Here is a 24042-nt window from a genome sequence, read left to right as displayed (position 1 = left end):
CCAGGTGTCAGGAAGCTGAGCTACCTGTACTCTTCCCACCTTCCACACTTATCTCTGGATTCCACGTGCTTACAGGTCAACCTAAGTGCAAAGCCAGTGCCAGAAGATACTCTGTCAAGGGTCTACCCCAGCTGCCTTCATGTATACCTTTCACAAAAGCTCCTGCTGCTCCTTCACAGCCATCCCTGAGGACACAGTCATTCCCTCAGCAAACTTTACAGGGTTTAGACTCCACGCCAGGTCTCCATGAGATACAGAGCTGCTAGGACACCTTTCCCTTGAGAACTTGCAAAGGGCATTGAGGAATTTGCAGCTGTAGGATGGCAGGCACAGAAGTGAGGGTCCCTTTCGTAGCATCCAAGAACCTTGGAAGCAACATTTCCCTTGAATATAAAATGTCATCATTGGTATGCAGGCTGGACTGTTTCCTTCTGTATGTATTTATCAAGCCTCTGTTACCTGCCAGGCCTGTTCTAGATTCTGGAAAGTAGAATGCACAAGACAGAAAAGATGGGTGCTCCGGTGAAGCCCCTGTGCTATGACCTGCCCTTCAGGCACCAGAGCTCTTGGGAGGGCACAGCCACCCCTAGAGTCCACTCATATTCCCTCTTTGTCAAGGGCCAAGTTCCTGCATGCTAGAAATAGCTACTTTCTCAATGGTGCAAGGTGGGAGGTTAAAAAGGGTCATTGGAAGGTCTTAAGGGCCATCCTTGTGCCACCACAGCTTCAGCCCAGAGAGTGACTGTCGCTTCTTACTTTGATGGCCTCCAAGGAAGGAGCTTTGGTTTCTTGGTTGTTGGAGGAACATGCCTATGGGTGGATCATGCCTTTTAGTAGAGACAATGGCTGGGCAAGCAAATGAGGAGCTTGTCTTCCCCTATGTGCCTGGCCACCCACAGAGGCCCAGCCAGTCCTACCCTCATGGGCCCAGGAGCTTATCAACAGCAGGGTCCTACCTTTGCCTTCCCCCTGGCTTCCAACCCAGCGAATCTGGGATTCAGAAAAGCCTTTCATCAGTACTGATTCGGGGGTTCCAGGCAGATCCTGGCAGGACCCAAGGCAGCTACTTAGAACAAAGAGTATCCCTTTAAAGTCATCTTAGGCAAAATTATTTTTGAATCTGAGCATCTGAGATGGGAAGAAAAAAAAGGGAGGGGGTTGTAGATTGAGATTTGCTTTCATCATATAAATAAATGATGAACACTTTTAAGTAACTGCTCTTTTTGCCCATCCCATCTAGATGACAGCTTCTGAGCCCCTCTCACAGGTCTCGAGAGGTCATCCAAGTCCTCCCACCCCAACCTTTCGGAGGCGAGCCATAGCCCAAGGAGCACCCAGGGAAATTCCCCTGTATCTGCCTCATCACCCAAAGCCAGAGTGGGCAGAGTACTGCCTGGTGAGCCCTGGTGAAGACGGCCTCTCAGGCCCTGCAGAGATGACTTCTGATGAGTGCCAGCCAGCAGAGGCCCCTCTTAGGGACATCGGAAGCAACCACAGAGACCCACACCCCATCTGGGGGAAGGACAGGAGCTGGACAGGCCAAGAGCTATCTCCCTTGGCTGGAGAAGACCAGGAAAAAGGGAGTACTGGAGCCAGGAAGGAAGAAGAGGGAGGGCCAGTGCTGGCAAAGGAGAAGTTGGGCCTAAAGAAGTTAGTCCTCACTCAGGAGCAGAAGACCATGTTGTTGGACTGGAATGACTCCATCCCTGAGAGTGTGCACCTCAAGGCTGGGGAGCGACTTTCCCAGAAAAGTGCTGAGAATGGTAGAGGAGGCCGTGTGCTAAAACCAGTCCGCCCCTTGCTGCTCCCTAGAGCAGCAAGAGAGCCCCTGCCAACCCAGAGAGGGGCTCAGGAGAAGATGGGGACCCCTGCGGAACAAGCTCAAGGGGAGCAAAGCGTGCCTCCACCCAAGTCCCCGCTGCGGCTCATAGCCAATGCCATCCGAAGGTCTCTAGAGCCCCTCCTTTCCAAATCCGAAGGTGGGAAGAAAGCCTGGGCCAAGCAAGAATCCAAAACTTTGCCCACACAGGCCTGCACTCACTCATTCAGCCTTCGGAAAACCAATTCCAATAAAGACAGGGACCAGCATTCCCCTGGGAGAAACTGGTCCTCAGCCTTTAGCCCTCCTGACCCTGCCCTCCGCACCCATAGTTTGCCCAATCGGCCATCCAAGATCTTTCCTGCACTTAGGTCCCCACCCTGCAGCAGGATTGAAGATGTCCCCACGCTCCTCGAGAAAGTGAGTTTGCAAGAGACCTTCCCAGATGCTTCTAAGTCTCCAAAGAAAAGAATCTCACTTTTTTCCTCCCTCAGACTCAAAGACAAATCTTTTGAGAGTTTCCTCCAAGAATCCAGACAAAGAAAGGACATCAGGGACCTCTTTGGCAGCCCCAAGAGGAAGGTGCTGCCCGAAGATAGTGCGCAGGCCCTGGAGAAGTTGCTGCAGCCTTTCAAAAGCACTTCCCTGAGCCAGGCAGCGCCTCCTCCTCCACCTCCTCCTCCTCCTCCTCCTACAGCGGGAGGTGCAGGTAAGTGGCTCTGTCCTGATAAATGTCTGCCCTTCATGCTGGGCAGTTAGTTATCTTCATTGCATCGACAAGCAGGCATCTTTCACTTCGTTTTGCTTCTCAAATACTAACAAAAGTAGGAAAACTTTAAAGGCAAAAAAATCTGAAAAAAATTAGTTTTGAAATTATAGAACGTGTTGAAAAGAGACCAACCAACCGTAACCCTACCACCACTTTCTCACTTATTTTCTTTCTTTCCATTGGAATATTTTTTACTAAGTTGTACATAAAATTTGGTATCTTTTTTTTTTTTTTTTTGAGACAGAGTCTCACTCTATCACCCAGGCTGGAGTGCAGTGGCATGATCCCAGCTCACTGCAACTTCTGTCTCCCGGGTTCAAGTGATACTCGTGCCTCAGCCTCCCAAGTAGCTAGGATTACAGGTGTGTGTCACCACGCCCAGCTAATTTTTGTATTTTTAGTAGAGATGGGGTTTTACCATGTTGGCCAGGCTGGTCTTAAACTCCTGGCCTCAGGTGATCCACCCATCTCAACCTCCCAAAGTGTTGGAATTACAGGCATGAGCCACCATGCCCAGCGTCTTTTTTTTTTTTTTTTTTTTTTTTTTTTTTTTAGAGAGACAGGTCTTTCTCTGTCCCCCAAGCTGGAAGACAGTGGCCTGATCATGGCTCGTTGTAGCCTCAAACTCCTGGACTGAAGCACCCAGCTAATTTTTTATTTTTTGTGGAAATGGAGTCTCAATATGTTGCCCAGGCTGGTCTCAAACTCCTGACCTCAAGCAATGCTCTCACCTTGACCTCCCAAAGTGTTGGGATTCTAGGTGTGAGCCACCATGCCTAGCCAAAAATTTTGTATCATTTAAAAGTCAACATTATATCATAGATATTACGCCAATTACCATGTAGTATACATAAATGTGATTTAATTGAATATCCTGTCTGGTGGGTATGTTATTTAATGAACTATTGTCTTATTGTTAACTTATATTTGTATATATGTTATGTATGCATATATTTATATTTTACATATGGTGTTGAATGAACATCTTTATGCATATAATGTTTTTCCCTTTAAACTCCTAGCCTAAACACTTATGCATATTTGCTTACCACCAATGAAAATGTAGGCTTTTTAAATAATTTAAACCTGACTAAAATTTTTAAATTCTAAAATTAATATATCAAATAATCAGAGTAATCCAACAATATGGAAATATCTAATAAAAACTAAAATGTATTATCTCATCCCCTCTCCTCTTTGCCAAGGTTTTAGTCTATTCCCTTAGAGACAGTTTAGCTAAACATTCACATGAGTTCTTTTTTGTTGTTCATACTTGTTTGACTGCTTTGAACAAACTGTGATCCTACCATTCCTATTGTTGATCAACTTTGTTTTCTTTTTTCCTAAAAAGCCTTTTTATTTTCTTATTTAACTTTTATTTTGAAACATTAGTTTTCAAGTAATATATTATTTCTCTTCAGTAATACCTTAATCAAACAGCTATATAGATTAACAAGAGACTTTATTTTCAGCCAGGTTCAGGATAAGCATGGAAAGGCTGCAGTATAACTCTTAAACATGCGTAACAAATTAATAAACTATTAAACTTTAGTTTAATAAATTAGATTATTTAATAAGCTATTAAAAATGCATAACACATTAAATTTTGTGATGTGTGACATAATGGTATATTATGTCACACATCACAAAATTTAATGTGTTATGCATTTTTTGATAACACATTTGCATGGTTCAAAATCAAAGGGTACAAAAGGTGCAAAATAAAAAGTCCTCTTTCCCTTCCTTGTCCCTGAGCAATCCAGGTCCTATCCTGGTGATAGATACTGTCATCAGTTTCTTAGGCATTCATGAAGACAGAATTTATGCATATAAGAGCAAATTTATATATTATATTTTTTCTTTTTTTAACACAAATGATAGCATGGCAGCATGCTGTGTGCACTCTTTTTGAACTTTTCATTTTATTTTGGAGCTCATTCCATATTAGTACGTAAAGCACTTTCTTCTTTGTTTTATAGCTGTACAGTATCCCAGCGTGTAGATGTAACATAATTTATGTAGCCAGCCCCCTATGATGCAAAGTTTAAGTTATTTCAAATCTTTGGCTATTGCAAACAGTGCTACAATAATTAACTGAGAACTTAGGCCATTAAGCATATGCATGAATTTATCTTTAGGATAAATTCTTAGAAGTAGAAATGCTGGAGCAAAGGATACGTAAATTGGGAATTTTGATAGATATTGTCAACTTGTCCTTCATCACAGTGTGCTTGTTCACATTGCCAGCAGCAAAGTATGAGAACTCAATTTCTACATTTGCACTAACTGGTGTGTTACTGATCTGACGGTGAAATACAGATCTCAGAGTGGTTTGAATTTCATTTTTTGTTTAATAACGTGATTGAACATCTTTTTATATGTTGAGGAGCCATTTGCATCTCCTTTTCTGTGACCAGTTGATTCTGTCCTTTGTCCAGTTTTCTACTGGTTTATTGGGTTTTTCTTAATAATACGTAGGGATTCTTTATAAAAAGGGAAATTTAGCCCTTTTTTGTAATGATATAAATTACAAGTACTTTTTACTAGTTTCTTGTTTGTGCTTGACTTTATTTACAGTGGCTTTTCTTATGTAAAATTTCTAGCTTTATATAGTAGTTTGAAACATTTTTATTGCATGGCTTCTGGGTTTTATATAGTAGTTAGAAAGAGCTTCTTCCAAGTTTGTAGAAGAATTTTCTCACAGTTTCTTCTAGTCTTCTTGATTGTTTTCAATATTTTTACATTTAAGTATTTACATGAAGAAATTATCCTAGTATAAAATGTGAACTATAGATTCTGCCTTATTTTTTAGATATTTCCCTGGCTATCCTAAAAAAATCAGTAAATAATCTCTCCCTCTCTTATGTGAGATGACATATTTATCATATATAAAATTCCTGAACTTGGACTTATTTCCACACCATCTATTATATTCCATTTAGTTGTCTGTTATATATCAATACCACACTGTTTTAAATATCTAATTTTATGTATTTATATATTTTTTTATTTTAGGTATTTTACTTTCTGATAGGAAGAGTATTCCATTATTGATTTTCTTTTTCTAAAATTTCCTGACTCTTCTTGCTCGTTTGATGTTCTATATGAACTTAGTATAAGCTTGTCTATCTACCAAAAAAAAAAAGTCCTGTGAATACTCTCATGGGATTGAGTTAAATTTATAAGTAACTTGGCAAGAACTTATAAAATTATGATATGAGTTATCTTTCCATTTGTTCATGTCTTTTTTGTGAACCTCAGGAATATTTTACACTTTACAGCATATAGATCTAGCATAATTATTAATTTTTTTTTTTTTTTTTTTTTTTTTTTTTTGAGACGGAGTCTCGCTCTGTCGCCCAGGCTGGAGTGCAGTGGCGCGATCTCGGCTCACTGCAAGCTCCACCTCCCGGGTTCACGCCATTCTCCTGCCTCAGCCTCTCCGAGTAGCTGAGACTACAGGCGCCCGCCACCACGCCCGGCTAATTTTTTGTATTTTTAGTAGAGACGGGGTTTCACCGTGGTCTCGATCTCCTGACCTCGTGATCCGCCCGCCTCGGCCTCCCAAAGTGCTGGGATTACAAGCGTGAGCCACCGCGCCCGGCCCGCATAATTATTAATTTTATTAATAGATATATTAGTTTTTGTTGCTATTGCCAACAAGATCTTTTCCAGTTTATCATTCTACTGTTGTTTGTATATATGAAAGTTATTGATTTTTGTATAGTAATTTTGTACCATCCATTTTATTAATTCCTCTTTGTTATAAAAGTTTTTCAATGGATTCCCCTGAGTTCCCCCCATATATACAATCATAACACCTGCAAATTATAACTTTACTTTTTGCTTTTAAATTGTATACCTCTGATTTATCTTGTCTCCCTGGTTTCTTTTGTTTCTAGACTCTCCAGAACAATGTTAAATAAAAGTAGTGATAATTATTTCCTTAATATATTCCTACTCATAATGAGAATGCTGCTGGTGTTTTTCCCATTTAAGCATGGTAACTGGCTTCTGGGTTGCCTGAGATATATTTTATCATTTGGAGGAAATAGCCATCTAGTTCTATTTTGTTGAGAGTATTTTTAATCACAGATGGATGTTGAATTTCGTCAAATGTCTTTTCAGCATCTTTTGAGATGTCTGATTTTTTTCTCCTTAATTTGATTAATATTATGAATTATATAGTAGATTTATGGATATTGAACCATCCTTGCATTGCTGAGATAAATACTACTTGGTCATCATGTGTTATTACTTTGTCTTATTGCTTTACATGATGTCTTATTACTTTTTTATTGTGTTTGGTAATATTTTATTTAACATTTTTGCATTAAATTCATAGGTAATATTGGCCTACAGTTCATTGATATCACTTTTATATGATTTCTCTATGTGCTAATTACAATAAGTTAGGGTAAATGTATTTTCCTGGCTTGCTTAGCATGGAGAGCTACATTCATTTATATTCATCAGAAAATAGTATGACTTCCTTGCCTTGGAACAGAATGGGAATGTACAGAATGCAATTAGGTTAGAGTTAGCTCTGGAAGTAGTGCCTGCACCTATCTCTTAGAAGAGTTTTGTGTTTCTCTCAAGTGTTCTTAGGTCAGTATCCTAAGAATGTAAAGATTTTACCTAGCCTATCAGATTAGACCCCTCAGTCTTTTTTTTTAATTTCCTTGCTCAGTCCACCAAACACACACTCACTGTTTGAGTGGCACTGACACTGTTGCCTCCGCATTTAACTTGGGGATGCACACTTCCATGCAATGGAGAGAGAAAACAGTATCATGCTCATTCAAATTGAAGTACCTAATATTTATGATCATTTGAATAAGAGTCAGGCTGAAATTATTTAATTTGTTTGTATTTTTACAAGACAACTTTCCAATTAAATTAATGGTGTACATAAACTTATCAGCATATTTGAATGACTTGGAGGCATAAACTAATTTCAGATACTTGTCAGTGGTCATCTTATAGAAACAATTTTAATGCTAGTTATCATTCTGTGTACAATTAAAGAACATGCCGTGAGAACCTTTAATTTTTTTGCATAAACATTTTTATTGCAGTATTACATACATACAGTAACATCCACAAATGTTAAGCCTACAGCTGGTGAATTTTTGCAAAATGCACATTTGTGTAATCGCCCCTGAGATCAAGCTATAGAATGTTATCAGCACCCAGAAGACTCCCTCATGCTTTCTCCCCATTATATGCCCTGCCCAACAAAGGTACTTATCATCTGCCTCTTATCATCTTAGAGTACTCTTGCAGTTTTTATTTTATTTGGTTTTACTTTATAAAAATTGAATCATTCAGTATTGTGGTAGGCAGAATTCTAAAAGGACCCCATGCTTCCTGCTCCCTAGTGTGCTTGCTGTGTAGAATCTAGTCCTCTTGACTGGGCGCAGTGGCTCTTAAATGTAATCCCAGCACTTTGGGAGGCAGAGGCGGGTGGATCACCTGAGGTCAGGAGTTCAAGACCAGCCTGGCCAACATGGCAAAACCACATCTCTACTAAAAATGCAAAAATTATCTGGGCATGGTGGCAGGTGCTGTAATCCCAGCTACTCAGGAGGTTGAGGCAGGAGAATTGATTGAACCCAGGAGGCAGAGTTTGCAGTGAGCTGAGATCACACCATTGCACTCCAGCCTGGGTGACAAGAGCAAAACTCCATCTCAAAAAAAAAAGAATCTACTCCTCTGGAATATGGTGGGAACATAAATATGATGGATTTCATTTCATCCCATGATTAAGTTAGGGGATTGTGCAAATATAATTAAGCCCCAAAACAATTCACTTTGAGTTAATCAAAAGACAGATTGTCCTGGGTAGGCCTAACTCAATCAGATGAGCCCTTAACAAGGACTTCCTGAAGCCAGAGACTGGATTCAGAGCTTGAGAGAGACATGGTCCTCCTGGGCTTGAAGAAGTAGTAAATTTGCCATGGTGTGGGAGGGCCTATGAACAAGAGGCCTCTAGGAGCTGAGATTGACCTCCAGCTGACAAGCAGCAAGAAAACAGACCCTATGCCCTCCAACCACTAGGAACTGAATTCTGCCAACAAACTGAATGTGCTTGGAAGAGAACCCTGAGCTATAGAGGAGACCTGCAGCCCAGCTGACACTTTAATTGCAGCCTTATAAGACCCTGAGCAAAGGGCCCCATTGAGCCATGCCTGGACTTCCAACTTACAGAACTGTAAGATAATAAAAAGATGTTGTTGTAAACCTCCAAACTTGTGGGAATTGGTTCCACAACAATAGAAAAACCCATACAAGTATGTACTCTTTTGTGCCTGGCTTCTTTCATTAAACATTCTGTATTAGTCCGTTTTCACACTGCTGATAAAGACATACCCGAGACTGGGAAGACAATGAGGTTTAATTGGACTTAACAGTTCCACATGGCTGGGGAGGCCTCAGAATCACGGTGGGAGGCAAAAGGCACTTCTTACATGGCAGCAACAAGAGAAAATGAGGAAGATGTGAAAGCATAAACCCCTAATAAAACCATAAGATCTCATGAGACTTTTTCACTATCACGAGAATAGCACAGGAAAGACCGGCCCCCATGATTCAATTACCTATCCCTGGGTCCTTCCCACAACACATGGGAATTCTGGGAGATACAATTCAAGTTGAGATTTAGGTGGGTACACGGCCAAACCATATCACATTCTTTGGAGGGGATTTATCCATGTTGTTATGTGCAGAAGTGGTTTGTTCTTTTCCATTGCTCCATTTTATTCCATTGTATGACTATATCACAATTCATTTGTGCCTTCTGTTTTTGGGCATTGAGGTTGTTTTCAGTTGTTTTGATTGTGAATAATGCTGTTATGAGCACTCTTATACTTACATATTTTTGGTGTACATATGTGCTTGTGTCTGTTGAGTATTGCCAAAGATAAATAAAGCTGGACACTAGTTAAAACAGTAAGGGCAGATTTTAATCAGTAACATGCTATTGCAATAAGATAGAGGTTCCAGTGTAAACGGAGCTCAACTTCAATTTCTACAGAAGCGACTGAGTGTTTTACAGGGAGAAGGAGGGCATAGGGAGGTGGTCAGCCCGGGACTCAGTAGAGTCAGGAAGTGAAAAATCACAAAGGGCTGGTCAGTGTCCATGCAGGTTAGGCCAGCTGCATCTGTTAGCTGGCAGTTAACAAAGTCAGAATTCTGTCTTTCCACAGAGACTGGGAGACAGTGGCCCTATCCTTCCTGATGATTACATTTCAAAGGAATGGCTTATCAGGTTCTTGAGAAAGACACTCCTGAGTTGTAGGAGATACACGTATGTCTCAAAGGGACAGAGAAAGGATTCATATTGTAAGCTCTTTTTAATAAATGTTCTGAGAACAAGTGACAGTGGTGCCTTTCATCACGTGTCAGCTAAAACAAGCAGTCCATTATTCTGGCAACCTTGAGTTTTCTTAGGCAGGAACTTTAAGGGAGGCTATGGCCGTCTTAGTGATTGGGTCTTGAGCTTTCAGAAACTATGTTAGTATTTGTTCAAGCGTTTTAATGTGGAGAGAAAAGGGATGGACAAAATCACTTATGTCAATAGTCTGTTCTTTTCATAGGCCAAGGTGAGGCCTAGTTAAGAAGAGGATTCAGAGGAGCCTGGCTCGGGTTTGGTTAAGAAAACATTAGCATATACCTGGGGTGGAATTGCTAGGTCATAGGGTAGGTATGTATGATAGTTTTAGTAGATACTATCAAACAGTTTTGCAAAGTGGTTGTACCAATGTATATACTCTCAGCAGGGAATGAAAGCTCCCCTTGCTCCACATCCTTGTCAGCACTTGATAGTCTCAGCTTTGTTTTGTTTTGTTGATGTTGCTATTTTTACAGGTGTACAGTGGTCTCTCATTATGGTTTTAATTTGCATTTACCTGATAATGATTTTGCATAACTTTTCACTTGCTTATTTAGATATTCTTCTGTATGAAGTCTCTGTTGAAGTCTTTTGTCCATACTTTTATTGTGTTGTCTTCTCCTACTCTTTGGCTCCCTTTTTCACTCTCTAATGATGTCTTTGGATAAACAGAAGTACCTTTTATTTTAAGAGACAGTGTCTCTAATAAAAGCCTGGGAATGCAGTGGCAGAATCATAATGTACAGAAGCCTCAAACTTTTGGCTTCAAGCAATCTTCCCACTTCAGCCTCCCAAGTTAGCAGGGATTACAGGAAGATGCCACTGCACCCGGCCAGAAGTATTTATTTTAATAAAGCTAAATTTGCCAATACTTTCTGTATTAGTTCTCACACTGCTATGAAGAAATACCTGAGACTGGATAATTTATAAAGGAAAGCAATTTAATCGAATCACAGTTCCACATTGCCAGGGAGGCCCCAGGAAATTTACAATCATGGTGGAAAACACCTCTTCACAGGGCAGCAGGACAGAGTAAGTGCAAGTAGGGGAAATGCCAGACGCTTATAAAACCATCAGGTCTGTGAGACTCACTCATTATCACAAAAACAGCATAAGGGAAACTGTCTCCATGATTCAATTACCTCCACCAGGTCCCACCCATGATACATGGGGACTATGGGGATTACAGTTCAAGGTGAGATTTGGGTGGGGACATGGAGCCAAACAATTTCATTTTCCTTTATTGCTGTTGATGTTTGTATCCTGTTTATGAAATCTTTTCCTACTCCAAGGTCATGTAGATGTTCTCTCTTACCTTCTAGAACTGTGCTGTCCAAATACAGTAGCCACTGTTTCATACTTGAGATGTAGCTAGTGTGAATGAGGAACTGAATTTTTAATTTTTTAAATTTTAATTAAATTTAAAAACTGAAGCAGTGTAAAATGGTTTTCTATTAAACACAACTTTATTTGATAGGGTTACATTTCACTTTAACCATTAAAAATATATTATCTGAACAGAGACATACTATATGTGTAAAACATGCATCAGATTCTGAAGACTTAGTATGAATGAAATAATGTAAAACATCTCATTAATAATTCTTGGCTCAGTGCAGTGGCTCATGCCAAATGATGTTGCATAACTTTTCACATGCTTATTTAGATATTCTTCTGTAAGAAGTCTCTGTCGAAGTCTTTTGCCCATGCTTTTATTGTGTTATTAGCCCTTTTGTCATTGATCTGTAATCTGTATAGATTCTGGATATAAGTCCTTCGTTAGATATATGCACTTTGAGAGGCTGAGGAAGAGGATTGCTTGAGTCCAGGAGTTCAAGACCAGCCTGGGCAACATAAGGAGACCCTGTCTCTATAGAAACTAAAAAAATTAGCCAGACATGTTGACACATGCTCATAGTCCCACCTACTCAGCAGGTGTGAGGATCACTTAAAACCAGGAGGTCGAGGTTCAGTGAGCCACAATTGCACCACTGCACTCCAGCCTGGGCAAGAGACCAATACTGGTCACAAACAAATAAACAAATAAATAAAACAAGTTGAAATGATAAGATTTTTGAAATTGAGGGTAAATATATTAAAATTAATTTTATTTTGTAAACATTTTTAATGTAGCTATTAGAAAATTTTTAATTACATGCATGGCTTCTATTATATTTCTATTGGACAACACTGTTACAGATGCCTTATTATTCTTCCTTTCACAGTCATATCTATGATGAAACTAGGATAGATTTTTGGGTATTCTGTGAGGTAAGGTGAAGGTTTACTTTCTTCCATGTTGTTATCCAATCAATTAAGCAGCATTTATTAAAAAGGCCATTCTTCAGCCAGGCACAGTGGCTCACACCTGTAATCCCAGCACTTTGGGAGGCTGAGGCAGGCAGATCACCTGAGGTTAGCAGTTTGAGACCAGCCTGACCAACATGGAGACATCCTGTCTCTACTAAGAATACAAAAAAAAAAATTAGCCAGGCGTGGTGGCGCATGCCTGTAATCCCAGCTACTTGGGAGGCTGAGGGAAGAGAATCGCTTGAACTCGGGAGACTGAGGTTGCAGTGAGCTGAGATCGTGCCATTGCACTCCAGCATGGGCAACAAGAGCGAAACTCTGTCTCAAACACACACACACACACAAAACATTCTTCTCCTCCCACTGTATTACAGTGACAATTTTGTTATAAATTAGGCAGTCTGTTTGGGGGCCTTCTCTTCTGTTTCACTGGCTGGTTTGTCTGACCTTGTTCCTGAATCACACTGTTTTCATTATGTGGTTTTATAATAAATCGTCATAGTCTAGAGTAAATCCTTCACTTTGTTCTTCTTCAACATTGTCTTAGTATTCTTGGCCTTTGCATTGCCATGTGACTTATGGAATGAATTCATCAATTTCTACAACATTTTCTGGGAATTTGAATGGGATTGTATTGAATCTATAGATAAATTTGGAGAGAATTAACATCTTTGCAATACAGTAGTTTCCCCCTTATCTGCAGGGGGTATGTTCCAAGACCCCCAGTGGATACCTGAAACCATGGATAATACTGTATTAGTGCATTCTCACACCGCTATAAATATACTACCCAAGACTGGGTAACTTATAAAGGAAAAAGGTTTAATTGACTCACATTTCCACATGGCTGGGGAGGCCTTAGGAAACTTACAATTGTGGCAGAAGGGGAGGCAGGCACATCTTACATGGTGGCAGGCAAGAGAAAGCATGTGTGAGAAGCAAAGCGGGAAGAGCCCCTTACATAACCATCAGATCTCATGAGAATTCATTATCATGAGAACAGCATGGAGAGACCACCCCCATAATCCAATCACTTCCCTCTCTCAATATGGGATTGCAGGTCCGTCCTTTGACACTTGGAGATTAGAATTGGAGATGAGATTTGGGAGGGAACACAGAGCCAAACCATATCATTGTATTTACTACTACTTTTTTTATTGTACATACATACCTATGATAAAATTTAACTTATAAATTACCACAGTAAGAAATTAACAACTAATGATAGAAACATTATAACAATATACTGTAATAAAAGTTGTATGCCTGTGACCTAGCTCTCACAAAGTATGTTACTGTAGTGTACTCACCTATTTTTTTACCACAGTCAACTGTGGATAACTGAAACTGAGGAAAGTGAAACTGTGAACATGGGGTACTACTGTAGCAAGTCTTCAAATCCATGGACATGACACATCCCTTAGCTTACTGAGGTCTTCAATTTTTCTTAATGTTTTATAGTTGTAGTGACCTTGTACAATTTTCATTAGATATTTTCCCAGGCATGTGGGGTTTTTTAAATGCAGATTTAAATGATATGGTTTTTAATTGATTAAAGACATTTGATAGCTTTAGAATACTGAGTCTTCCCATCTAAGAACACCCTATAGCCCTCTATTTAGTCAGATTTTTAAAAATTATTTACATTTTATAGTATTGTTGATAAAGGTATTTTGCGTTTCTGAAGGTTTATTTCTAGACAGTCATTTTTCTTGCTTATAATACACAAAAGAAAAATACTCGTAAGTATAGAGCTTTTCACAAATTGAACACATACCTGTAACAGGAGCTAGATGAAGACATAACATTACCAGAACCCCAAAAGTCCTCTGTTTCTTTCAGTCATTAATCCCACATGGCTACCGTCTACCACAAAGATAACCACTGATTTCTAACAGTATTCATTAGGTAAATGTAACCTTTTCTTTCAACATTTTTTTTTGAGATTTATCCTCATTGTTTCTTGTGGTCATATTATTCTCCTGGTAAACTATATTTCATTGTGGGAATATACAGTGATTTATCTGTCAGTTCTGTGATTGACTATATGGTCATTTAGGTAGGAAAACAATTGAATTCATCTACTCTACCAAACTCTAATTTTTTATTGAGGTATAATTTACATGTAATAAAATTTACCCTTTTAAAATGTGCAGTTCCATGTGTTTTTACAATTGTGTATAGCAATGGAACTGCTTCCAAAATCAAAATAGAGATATTTTCACCATCCTAAGTGGTCTTCTCATGCCTCTTTAGAATCAATCCCTTTTCCATATTCCCAGTCCCTGGAAAACACTGATTTGTTTTCTGTCTCAATAGTGTTGCCTTTCCTAGAATGTCATATAAATGGAATCATACAGTATGTTGTCTTTTGTGTCTGGCTTCTTTCACTTAGCATAATGCTTTTGAGAGTTATGCATGTTGTTGCACATTTCAGTAATCCATTCCTTTTTATTGCTAGTAGGATTTCATTGTATGGATGCACCAACATTTGTTTATCCATTTACCAGTTGATAGACATGAGATGGGGTTTAGTTTTTGAACGCAAATAAAGCTTCTATGAACATTAATGTACAGGTCTCTGTGTAGAGACATGTTTTCATTTGCCTTAGCCAAGTTCCTAGCTATGGGGTTGTTTGGTCATTTGGTAAGTGCATGTTGAATTTTATTTTTAAACTTGTCAAATTGTTTTCCACAGTGACATGCCATACAACCATGCACAAGAGTGTCAGTTACTGAACATCCATGCTAACACTTGACATTGTCAGACTCAAATTCTAGCCATCCTAATGCCTATAGTAGTATCTCATTGCAATTTTAATTTGCATTTCCCTAGTGACTAATGATGTTGAGCTTCTTTTAATGTATGAATTTTTTATTTGTATATTTTTTGGTAAAGTAGCTTTCAAATCTTTTGCCCATTTTTAAATTGTGTTGTTTCTTAGTATTGAGTTTTAAGAGTTCTACATATAAATAAATCCTTTATCAGATATATGTTTGCAACATTCTCTCCTAGTCAGTAGATTGTTGTTTCATTTTCATTACAGTATTTTTCAAAGAGCAGAACTTTTTAATATGATGAAGTCAAATTTATTGATTTTTTTCTTCTATAATTTGAGTTATAGTTAAGATATCTTTGCTAAACTCGAAGTCACTAAGAATTCCTCATATGTTTTCTCCCAAAAGTTTTATAGTTTCTAGATTTTTGGCTTTAGCCTTTAATCTGATTCTAGATAATTTTTTTACATTGCAATGAATGCAAGATTCTAGTTAATTTTTTATAGTGAATATAAGTCATGGGTCTTGTTGTTGTTGTTGTTGTTGTTGTTGTTGTTGTTTGCCCAGAGGTATCTAATTGCTTCAGTACCACTTGTTTGAAAGACTATTCTTTCCCTGTTTAGTTACTTTGACACCTTTATATGTAATCAATTGACCATACATGTGTAGGTCTATCTCTGTACTCTCTAATCTGTTCCATTGATCTATACAATTATCTGTCAATTCAAGAAAGCACACTTTCTTGATTATTGCAGCTTTAGAGTAAGCCTTTCTTTTTCTTGTCTTGTCTTTGAAACAGAGCCTCACTCTGTTGCCCAAGCTGGAGTGCAGTGGCTTAATCATAGCTCACTACAGCCTCCAACTCCTGGGCTCAAGTGATCCTTCTGCCTCAGCCTCCTGAGTAGCTGGGACTGCAGGCACACAGCAGCATGCCTGGCTAATTAAAAAACAATTTTTTTTTAATAGAGACAAGGTCTCACTATGTTGTCCAGGCTAGTCTTGAACTCTTGAGCTCAAGTGATCCTCCTGCCTTGGCTTCCCAAAGTGCTGGGATTATAGGTGTGAGCCACCATGCCCAGCTAGAATAAGTCTTGAAAACAGGTAGGGGAAGTCTTACAACTTTGTTTTTCTTAAAAATTAATATGGCTGTTCTAGGTCTTTTGTGTTTTCATATAAATTTTAGAATTAGCTTATCAGTTTCTACAAAAGAAGCCTACTGGAATTTTGCTTGTTATCTATAGATCAATTTGGGATAAACTGACACCTGTTTGGTCTTTCAATCCATGAAAATGGTATATCTCTCAATTTATTTAAGTTTCTTTCACTTTAATTTAGAATTTTTTTTTAGTTTTCAGTGTGTGGATTTTTCACATATATTAAATTTATCTTTTAAGTATTTCATGTTTTTGTTGCCATTGTAAATATAATTGCTTCCTTGATTTTGCTTTTAAATTGTTCCTTATTAATATGTAGAAGCAAATTAACTTTATATTGACCTTACTAAACTTGCTTATTATTGTAATAGCTTTTAAATAGAATTTTAGCAACATAATCATGTCGTCTGCCAATAAAGACAGCCTGACATCTTCCTTTCCAGTTTGTATACCTTTTTTTCCATTCTCTTCCTTATTGCACTGCCTAGGACCGCCCATACAGTGCTGAATAGAAGTGGTAATAGTGTACACCATTGTCTTTTTCCCAATATGAGAGAGATTGTATTTCACTATTGAGAATAATGTTTGCTGCAGATTTCTTTTGTCAGTCCTTTATTAGATCAATAAAATTTCCTTCTATTCCTAGCTTGCTATGAGTTTTAATCATGAGTAATGATAAATGTAAGCAAATGCTTTTTCTGCATCTGTTGGATAATCATATGCTTTTGTTACTTTAGTCAGTGTGTGCTAAATGACATAATTTTATATGTAACTTTTTTGTATTTTTTACTTGATAAATCATAGTTTTATATGTGTTTGGGATACATGTGATATTTTCATGCATATATGTAATGTGTCATGATCAATCAGAGTAATTGAAATATCAATTACTTCAAATATTCATCTCTTCTTTGTCTTAGGAAACTTTCAATTCTTCTCTTCTAGCCATTTTGAAATTTAGTATAAATCATTGTTAACTGTAATTTTCCTATTGTACTATCAAATATTATAACTTATTTCCTCTACTAATTGCATTTTGTACCCATTACCCAACTTCACTTTAGCCTTCCCTCCCCACTTCTGCTTCCCTGGTAACCACCATTCTATTTTTTATCTCCATGAGATCCACTTTTTCATTTTTAGCTCCTGTATAAGTGATAACATGTGATATTTGTCTTTCTGTGCCTGGTTTATTTCACTTAACATAATGACCTTCAGTTTCATCCATGTTGATGCAAATGACAAGATTTTATTTTTTATGGCTGAATAATATTCCATTGTATATATATATACCACATTATCTTTATTCATTCATCCATTGATGGACACTTAGGTTGATGCTGTATCTTGGCTATTCTGCTGCAATAAACGTGGGAATGTAGATGTCTCTTCAATATACTGATTTCCTTTCTTTGCGTTATATACTCAGCAGTAGGCCTGCTAGATCATATGGTAGTTCTGTTTTTAGTTTTTTGAGAAACTGCCATACTGTTTTTCATAATGGTTTTACTACTTTATATTCCCACCAACAGTGTATAAGTAAATGTTCCCCTTTCTCCACATCCTTGCCAGCATTTTTGATTTTTTGTTCTTTTTGATAATAGCCATTCTAACTGGGGTGAGATGGTATCTCATTGTGGTTTGGATTTGCATTTCCCTGATGATTAGTGATGTTGAATATTTTTTCATACACTTGTTGGCCACTTGTATGTCTTCTTTTAATCAATATCTATTCAGGCCTTTTGCCCATTTTTTATTTTAATTATTTGGTTTTTTTGTACTGAGTTGTTTGAGTTTCTTATATATTCTGGTTATTAATCGCTTTTTAGATGGATAGTTTGCAAACATTCTCTCTCATTCTTTAGGTTGTGTCTTCATTTTGTTATTTGTTTCTTTTGCTGTACATAGGCTCTTTTGCTTGATATAATCTCAATTGCCTATTTTTGCTTTTGTTAGCTGTGCTTTTGAGGTCTTTCCCAGAAAAATCTTTGCCCAGACCAATGTCCTATAGCACTTCTCCAATGTTTTTGTCTAGTAGCTTCATAGTTTCAGGCCTTAAATTCAAGTCTTTAATTCACTTTGAGTTTATTTTTGTATATGGTGAACGATGGAATCTAGTTTCATTCTACTGCACATGAATATTGAGTTTTCCCAGCACTATTTATTTAAGAAACTATCCATTCCCCAGTGTATGTTCTTGGCATCTTTGTTAAAATGAGTTGACTCGTAAGTGTGTGGACTTATTTCTGGGTTCTCTATTCTGTTCCATTGGTCTATGTATCTGTTTTTATGCCAGTGTCATGCTTTTGGTTACTATAGCTTTGTAATATAATTTGAAATCAAGTAATATGATGCCTCCAGGTTTGTTCTTTTTGCTTGGGAATACTTTAGCTATTTGGGGTCTTTTGTGGTTCTGTACAAATTTTAGGATTTTTTTTATATTTCTGTGAAGAATGTCATTGGTATTTTGATAGGGGTTGCATTGAATCTGTAGATGGCTTTCTACAGTATAGACATTTTAACAATATTGTTCCAATTCATGAGGATGAGACTTCTTTGCATGTTTTGGGTGTCCTCTTCAATTTCTTTCGTCAGTGTTTTATAGTTTTTCTTGTAGAGATCTTTCACTTCTTTGGTTAAATTTATTCCTAGGTATTTTTTTATTTGTTTGTAGCTATTGTAATGGGATTGCTTTCTTGATTTTGTATCCCACAAATTTACTAAGTTTATCAGTTCTGAAAGGGTTTTTGTGCAGAGTCTTTCAGTTTTTCTAAACACAAAATCATGTCATCTGCAAATAAGGATTATTTGACTCCTTCTTTTCCAGTTTGGATGCCACTTATTTCTTTCTCTTGCCTAACTGCTCTGGCTAGGACTATTTAGATATTTGAATGTTAAATCATTATTGTGTTCCTGAAATAAACCCAGCTTGGTCATAATGTACTACCTTTTTATGTATCACTGTATTGAATTTACTAATTATTTTTCAGAGTTTCACACCTGTGTTTACAAATGATGTTGGCCTAAAATTTTTCTTTCTTTTTTTTTTTTGGTTGGTGTTGTTGGGTTTTTTTTTATTCTTATTATTTTATTTTGAGACAGAGTCTTGCTCTGTTGCCCAGGCTGGAGTGCAGTGGTGCGATCTTGACTCACTGCAACCTCCACCTCTGGGGTTCAAGAGATTCTCCTGCCTTAGCCTCCAGAGTAGCTGGCACACGCCACTACACTGGCCAATTTTGGTATTTTTCTTAGAGACAGCATTTCACTGTGTTAGCCAGGCTGGTCTCAAACTTCTGACCTGCCTTGGCCTGATCCACCTGCCTCGGCCTCCCAAGGTGCTGGGATTACAGGCATGAGGCACCATGCCTGGCCAAATTTTTCTTTCTATCTTTATATTTGTTAGCTTCTTACAGTATGCTTAAATCATTGATTTTAAACCTTTCTTCTGTTCTAATATAAACAAGGTAAAGCCATACATTTCCCTCTGGGCACTGCTTTAGCTGAATCCTACAAATTCTAATATGTTGTGTTTTCATTCCATTCAAATTGTTTTTAATTTTCTCTGTAGTCTGGGTGACAGAGTGAGACTGTCTCAAAAATACATTGTTTTAATTTTCTTTGTGATTTTTTTTTTGATCTATGGGTTATTTAGAAGTGTGTTATTTAATTCTCAAATATTTTGTGGATATTCCAGAGTATCTTTCAGTTATTAATTTCTAATTTCTACTTTAATTCTCTCTTGTCAGAGAACATGATTTTTATTATTTCAATCTCCTTAGAACTTTATCAAGATTGTTTTAAAGCTGAGGATATCGTCTAACTCAGGAAATGTTTCCTGTGCACTTTCAAATAATCTGTTGCTATTTAGTGAAGTGTTCTACATTGTGAAATAGGTCAAGTTGTTTAATAGTGTGTACAAGTCACATACTCTTACTTTTGTGTACTTATTCTATCAATTTCCAAGAGAAAAGAGTTAATACCCCTTAGCTATAATTTTTGAATTGTCTATTTTTCTTTTCAGTGTGGTCAATTTTTGCTTCATGTATTTTGGAGCTCTGTAATTAATTAATATTTAATCAAGCATGTCTATATTTTGTTTCTTTAATGTAATCAAGTGCACACATATTTGAAACTGGTTCATTTTCTTGATAGGTTTACCTTTTATTATGGAATGTCCCTCTTTATCTTTGTTAATATTCCTGGTCCACAAATTACTTTTATACAGCCACATGATCTTTCTTATTGATTTGAGTTATCACACTCTAGTTTTTCTAAACTTTTACTGTTAATTTCTCTTTATCTTTAAAATGAATTTATTATAGACAATATGTAGCAAGTTCTTGCTTTTTTGAAATCCAGTCTGACAATATCTTCTTTTTAATTGCAATGCTTCAACTGTATGTATTTAGTGGAAATGTTGACAGTAATTGTTTCAATCCATGAACTTGAGATGTCTTTTGATTTCTTTGTGTCTTCTTCAATTTCTTTTATTAATGTTTTATGATTTTCAATGTATAGGTCTTTCACCTCCTTGGTTAAATTTATTACTAGGTGGGTTTTTTTTCAAGTTATTATAAATGAGATTTTTTTCATTCTTTTTCAGATAGTTTGTTGTTAGTGTACAGAAATGCTCCTAATTTTCCTATGTTAATTTTGTATACTGCAACTTTACTGATTTATTATAATAGTTTTTTTGGTGGAGTTCTTGAGCATATTTATAATAGCTGTTTCAAAATTCTCATCTGCTAATTCCATCATATCTGTCATTTCTGGGTCTGCTTTTATTGACGAATTTTTCTCTTGATTATCAGACTTGTCCTGCTTCGGCTGCCAGACTTTGAATGTTACATTGTAGCATGTCTATATTTTGTTTCTTTAATTAAGGAATTAAATAGGCAGTAAAGAATATTTGGCAGGCAATAAAGAATATTTGGCAGGCAGTAGGGTAACTTGCAGATCACTTATTTTCCTTTCAAGGCTTGCTTTTAAGCTTTGTTCAGGTGAATCTATAATAACCTTTACTCTAGGGCTAATTCATTCCCTGTGATTTTTCTGTGGTCTCTATCAATGCCTCAAATTTTTGTTCTACCCTGGCTAGGTAGAACTTGAACATCTCCCAGTCCTGTAGAAGCTTTCAAGATTGTTTAGCCTACAACTTCCCAGCAGCTATTTGCCCAACCTCATAGAGTTTCTCTCTATGCATCTACAGTTTACTATAAGCAATAGACTCAAGGGGATTTCTATGCTTAGGTGTGAATTTCTTCTTTGCATAGCTCCCTCTTGTCCAATACTCTGCCCCACATATTCCAGCTGTCTCAGCCTGCCCAAACTCTCATCTGTCTTTTCAACTCAATGAATCTGTTATGCTTTATTTAGTTTCTTCTTACCTGTACTGTGATCTGGAAAGACCCTGTAGGCAGAAAGCTACTGTGATTATAGGACTTTCCTCATTTGCTTCTGTTCTTGCCTTTCTCACAGTTCTGCACTGCCTGTTGTCCAATGCCTGAAAATAGATGCTTCATGTATTTTGTCTTAATTTTCTTTTTTTTTTTTTTTTTTTTTGAGATGGAGTCTGGCACTCTCGGCTGGGCTGGAGTGCAGTGGCGCCATCTCAGCTCACTGCAAGCTTCACCTCCCAGGTTCACGCCATTCTCCTGCCTCAGCCTCCCGAGTAGCTGGGACTACAGGCGCCTGCCACCATGCCCGGCTAATTTTTTGTATTTTTAGTAGAGACGGGGTTTCACCAGATTAGCCAGGATGGTCTCGATCTCCTGACCTTGTGATCCGCCACCTCAGCCTCCCAAAGTGCTGGGATTACAGGCATGAGCCACTGCGCCCGGCTTGTCTTAATTTTCAGTGCTTTGTGTTGGGAGATGAATTCCAGAATCAGTCATTCTAACACAGCCAGAGTGAAACAATGCTGCAAAGTCTTTAAGATTTTACAAATGAAAACTGTACTAGGCCAGGTGCAGTGGCTCACACCTGTAATCCCAGCACTTTGGGAGGCCGAGGCAAGTGGATTACCTGAGATGAGGAGTCGAAACCAGCCTGGCCAACATGGCAAAACCCCATCTCTATTAAAAATACAAAAATTAGCCAGGCATGTTGGTGGGCGCCTGTAATCCCAGCTACTCAGGAGGCTGAGGCATGAGAATCACTTGAACCTGGGAGGCGGAGGTTGCAGTTTGCCCAGATCACGCCACTACACTCCAGTCTGAGTGACAGAGCGAGATTCCATCTCAAAAAAAAAAAAAAAAAAAAAGTACTAGAATAGTTGGTTCTGTGATGGAGAGGGTAACAAGAAAAAGAGTCAGTGGCAACTATATAACTTCTTTCTTGCCAGAAGTGTAAGAAATGCCTTGTCTTTGGAAGCATTTTCTCCTCAATTTCAAAAGAAATTTCAATGGAAATATTTATTTTTTGAAAGTTAGAAGAAGTTTCAACTTTAGTTTTATATTTCTTCCATAAACAAAGCCTAACTAGGCAGTTTTCTAATGTTGCAGTATTGTTATTTTAGATCAGTGATGATGATCACGTGGTTCCTGCTGCTCTTGCTGCTACCAACAATAAGAACATTTACTTAGGCACTGCTAATATACCAGGCATTGTGCTAGGCACTTTACACTGATTATCTTCACCCTTCCACAACAATTCTGCAAGTTAGAAATCATGATCCTGAGAAACTCAAGGAGGTAAAATTATTTCCTCAAGGTCATATGCTAAGAAGTGAACGCTCAGTGATTAAATTACTCAGTGGTCATTTAGTGGCTAGAAGTGGGAAACAATCTCAGCTCATCAATAACAATGCTTCCTCCCATTATTATACTGCTCTCTGATTCTGTCTTTACCTGAGCTTTCCATATGGCAAATTAAACCAGAAAACAGCAAACCTCCTCCCCAGAGAGACTGTATTATTATATAGATGTTTTGCATTATTTTGCTTTGAATAACAACGTATGTAAATGTGCTCCTGGAGGCTAAAATACCCTTATTTTGTCAAACTTGGCCTCTCTCACTAGGGTGAATAGTTGAAAATTTTAAGGAGGAAAAGGCAAGCTGGAGAGAAAGTTAGTTGACTTGGAGGTGCTTCTCCTTTCCCCCAACCCAACACCTATTTCTATTCAGACGTAAGCAGCCACAGCAAAATAAAGATTAGTAAATTTCCTATCTTGGAGTCCTAGCTGGTCCTGATGTTCAGTAATCAGAGTGGGTTAATCCAGCTATTACTCATTAACTCTGCATCATGTTCATGTGTAGGGGCAGATGTTCTTGCTGAGAAGAATAAAAGCCTCCTGTGGCACCTGGAAGACCTTATCGCACATGGTCCCCGGCCAGATCACAGAGCGATTCTAGTTAACGTGGGCACTTTGCTGCCTCTAACCATCTACCTCTCGTTCAGAGATTGGCATATCTCCTCGACTTCGGCTCTCCCTTGGGCCCTGTATTGTTGAGCCATCCCTATCTTAAACTGCCTTTCCTGGCATTTGAATCACCACTTCGATGATGTGATAATATCTGCAAGTTGGGAAAATAAAAATGGCATTTGTTTAGCCATAATTAATGAAATATTTATGTTGCATGAGACTATGTGATAAAACCTTAGGCTTAGAGTCCTTTTGCTTCTGATTACATTTGGGATTTTTTTTTTCTATGACCAGACATTCTGACGCCAGCTCTTTTACACTGAGCAGATGTCATGTAGTAAAAATGGGTGCCAGATGCTGTGAGCCGCAGAAGGGCGATTTGTTTAAGAGCTGGCTCCAACTTTTTTGCATTCAATTACTCTGCAGAACGAACCTTACACAAGCATTTAGGTAAC

General features: G+C 37.9%; 1 protein-coding gene across 1 annotated transcript in view; it reads left to right on the top strand.

Moving 5' to 3' along the window:
* The window catches only part of MICAL2 (microtubule associated monooxygenase, calponin and LIM domain containing 2), a 242395-nt gene that overhangs the window by 182426 nt on the left and 35927 nt on the right, over positions 1–24042 (top strand). Inside the window, exon 31 of the mRNA XM_055282392.2 lies at positions 1241–2528. Coding sequence (XP_055138367.1) covers positions 1241–2528 — 1288 coding nt within the window. The remainder of the gene's footprint in view (positions 1–1240; positions 2529–24042) is intronic.

The sequence above is a fragment of the Symphalangus syndactylus genome, chromosome 6 (assembly GCF_028878055.3).
Source record: "Symphalangus syndactylus isolate Jambi chromosome 6, NHGRI_mSymSyn1-v2.1_pri, whole genome shotgun sequence".
Classification (NCBI taxonomy): domain Eukaryota; kingdom Metazoa; phylum Chordata; class Mammalia; order Primates; family Hylobatidae; genus Symphalangus; species Symphalangus syndactylus.
The sequence above is the reverse complement of the archived record's forward strand: the minus strand, read 5'-3'. Positions and strand labels throughout refer to the sequence as shown.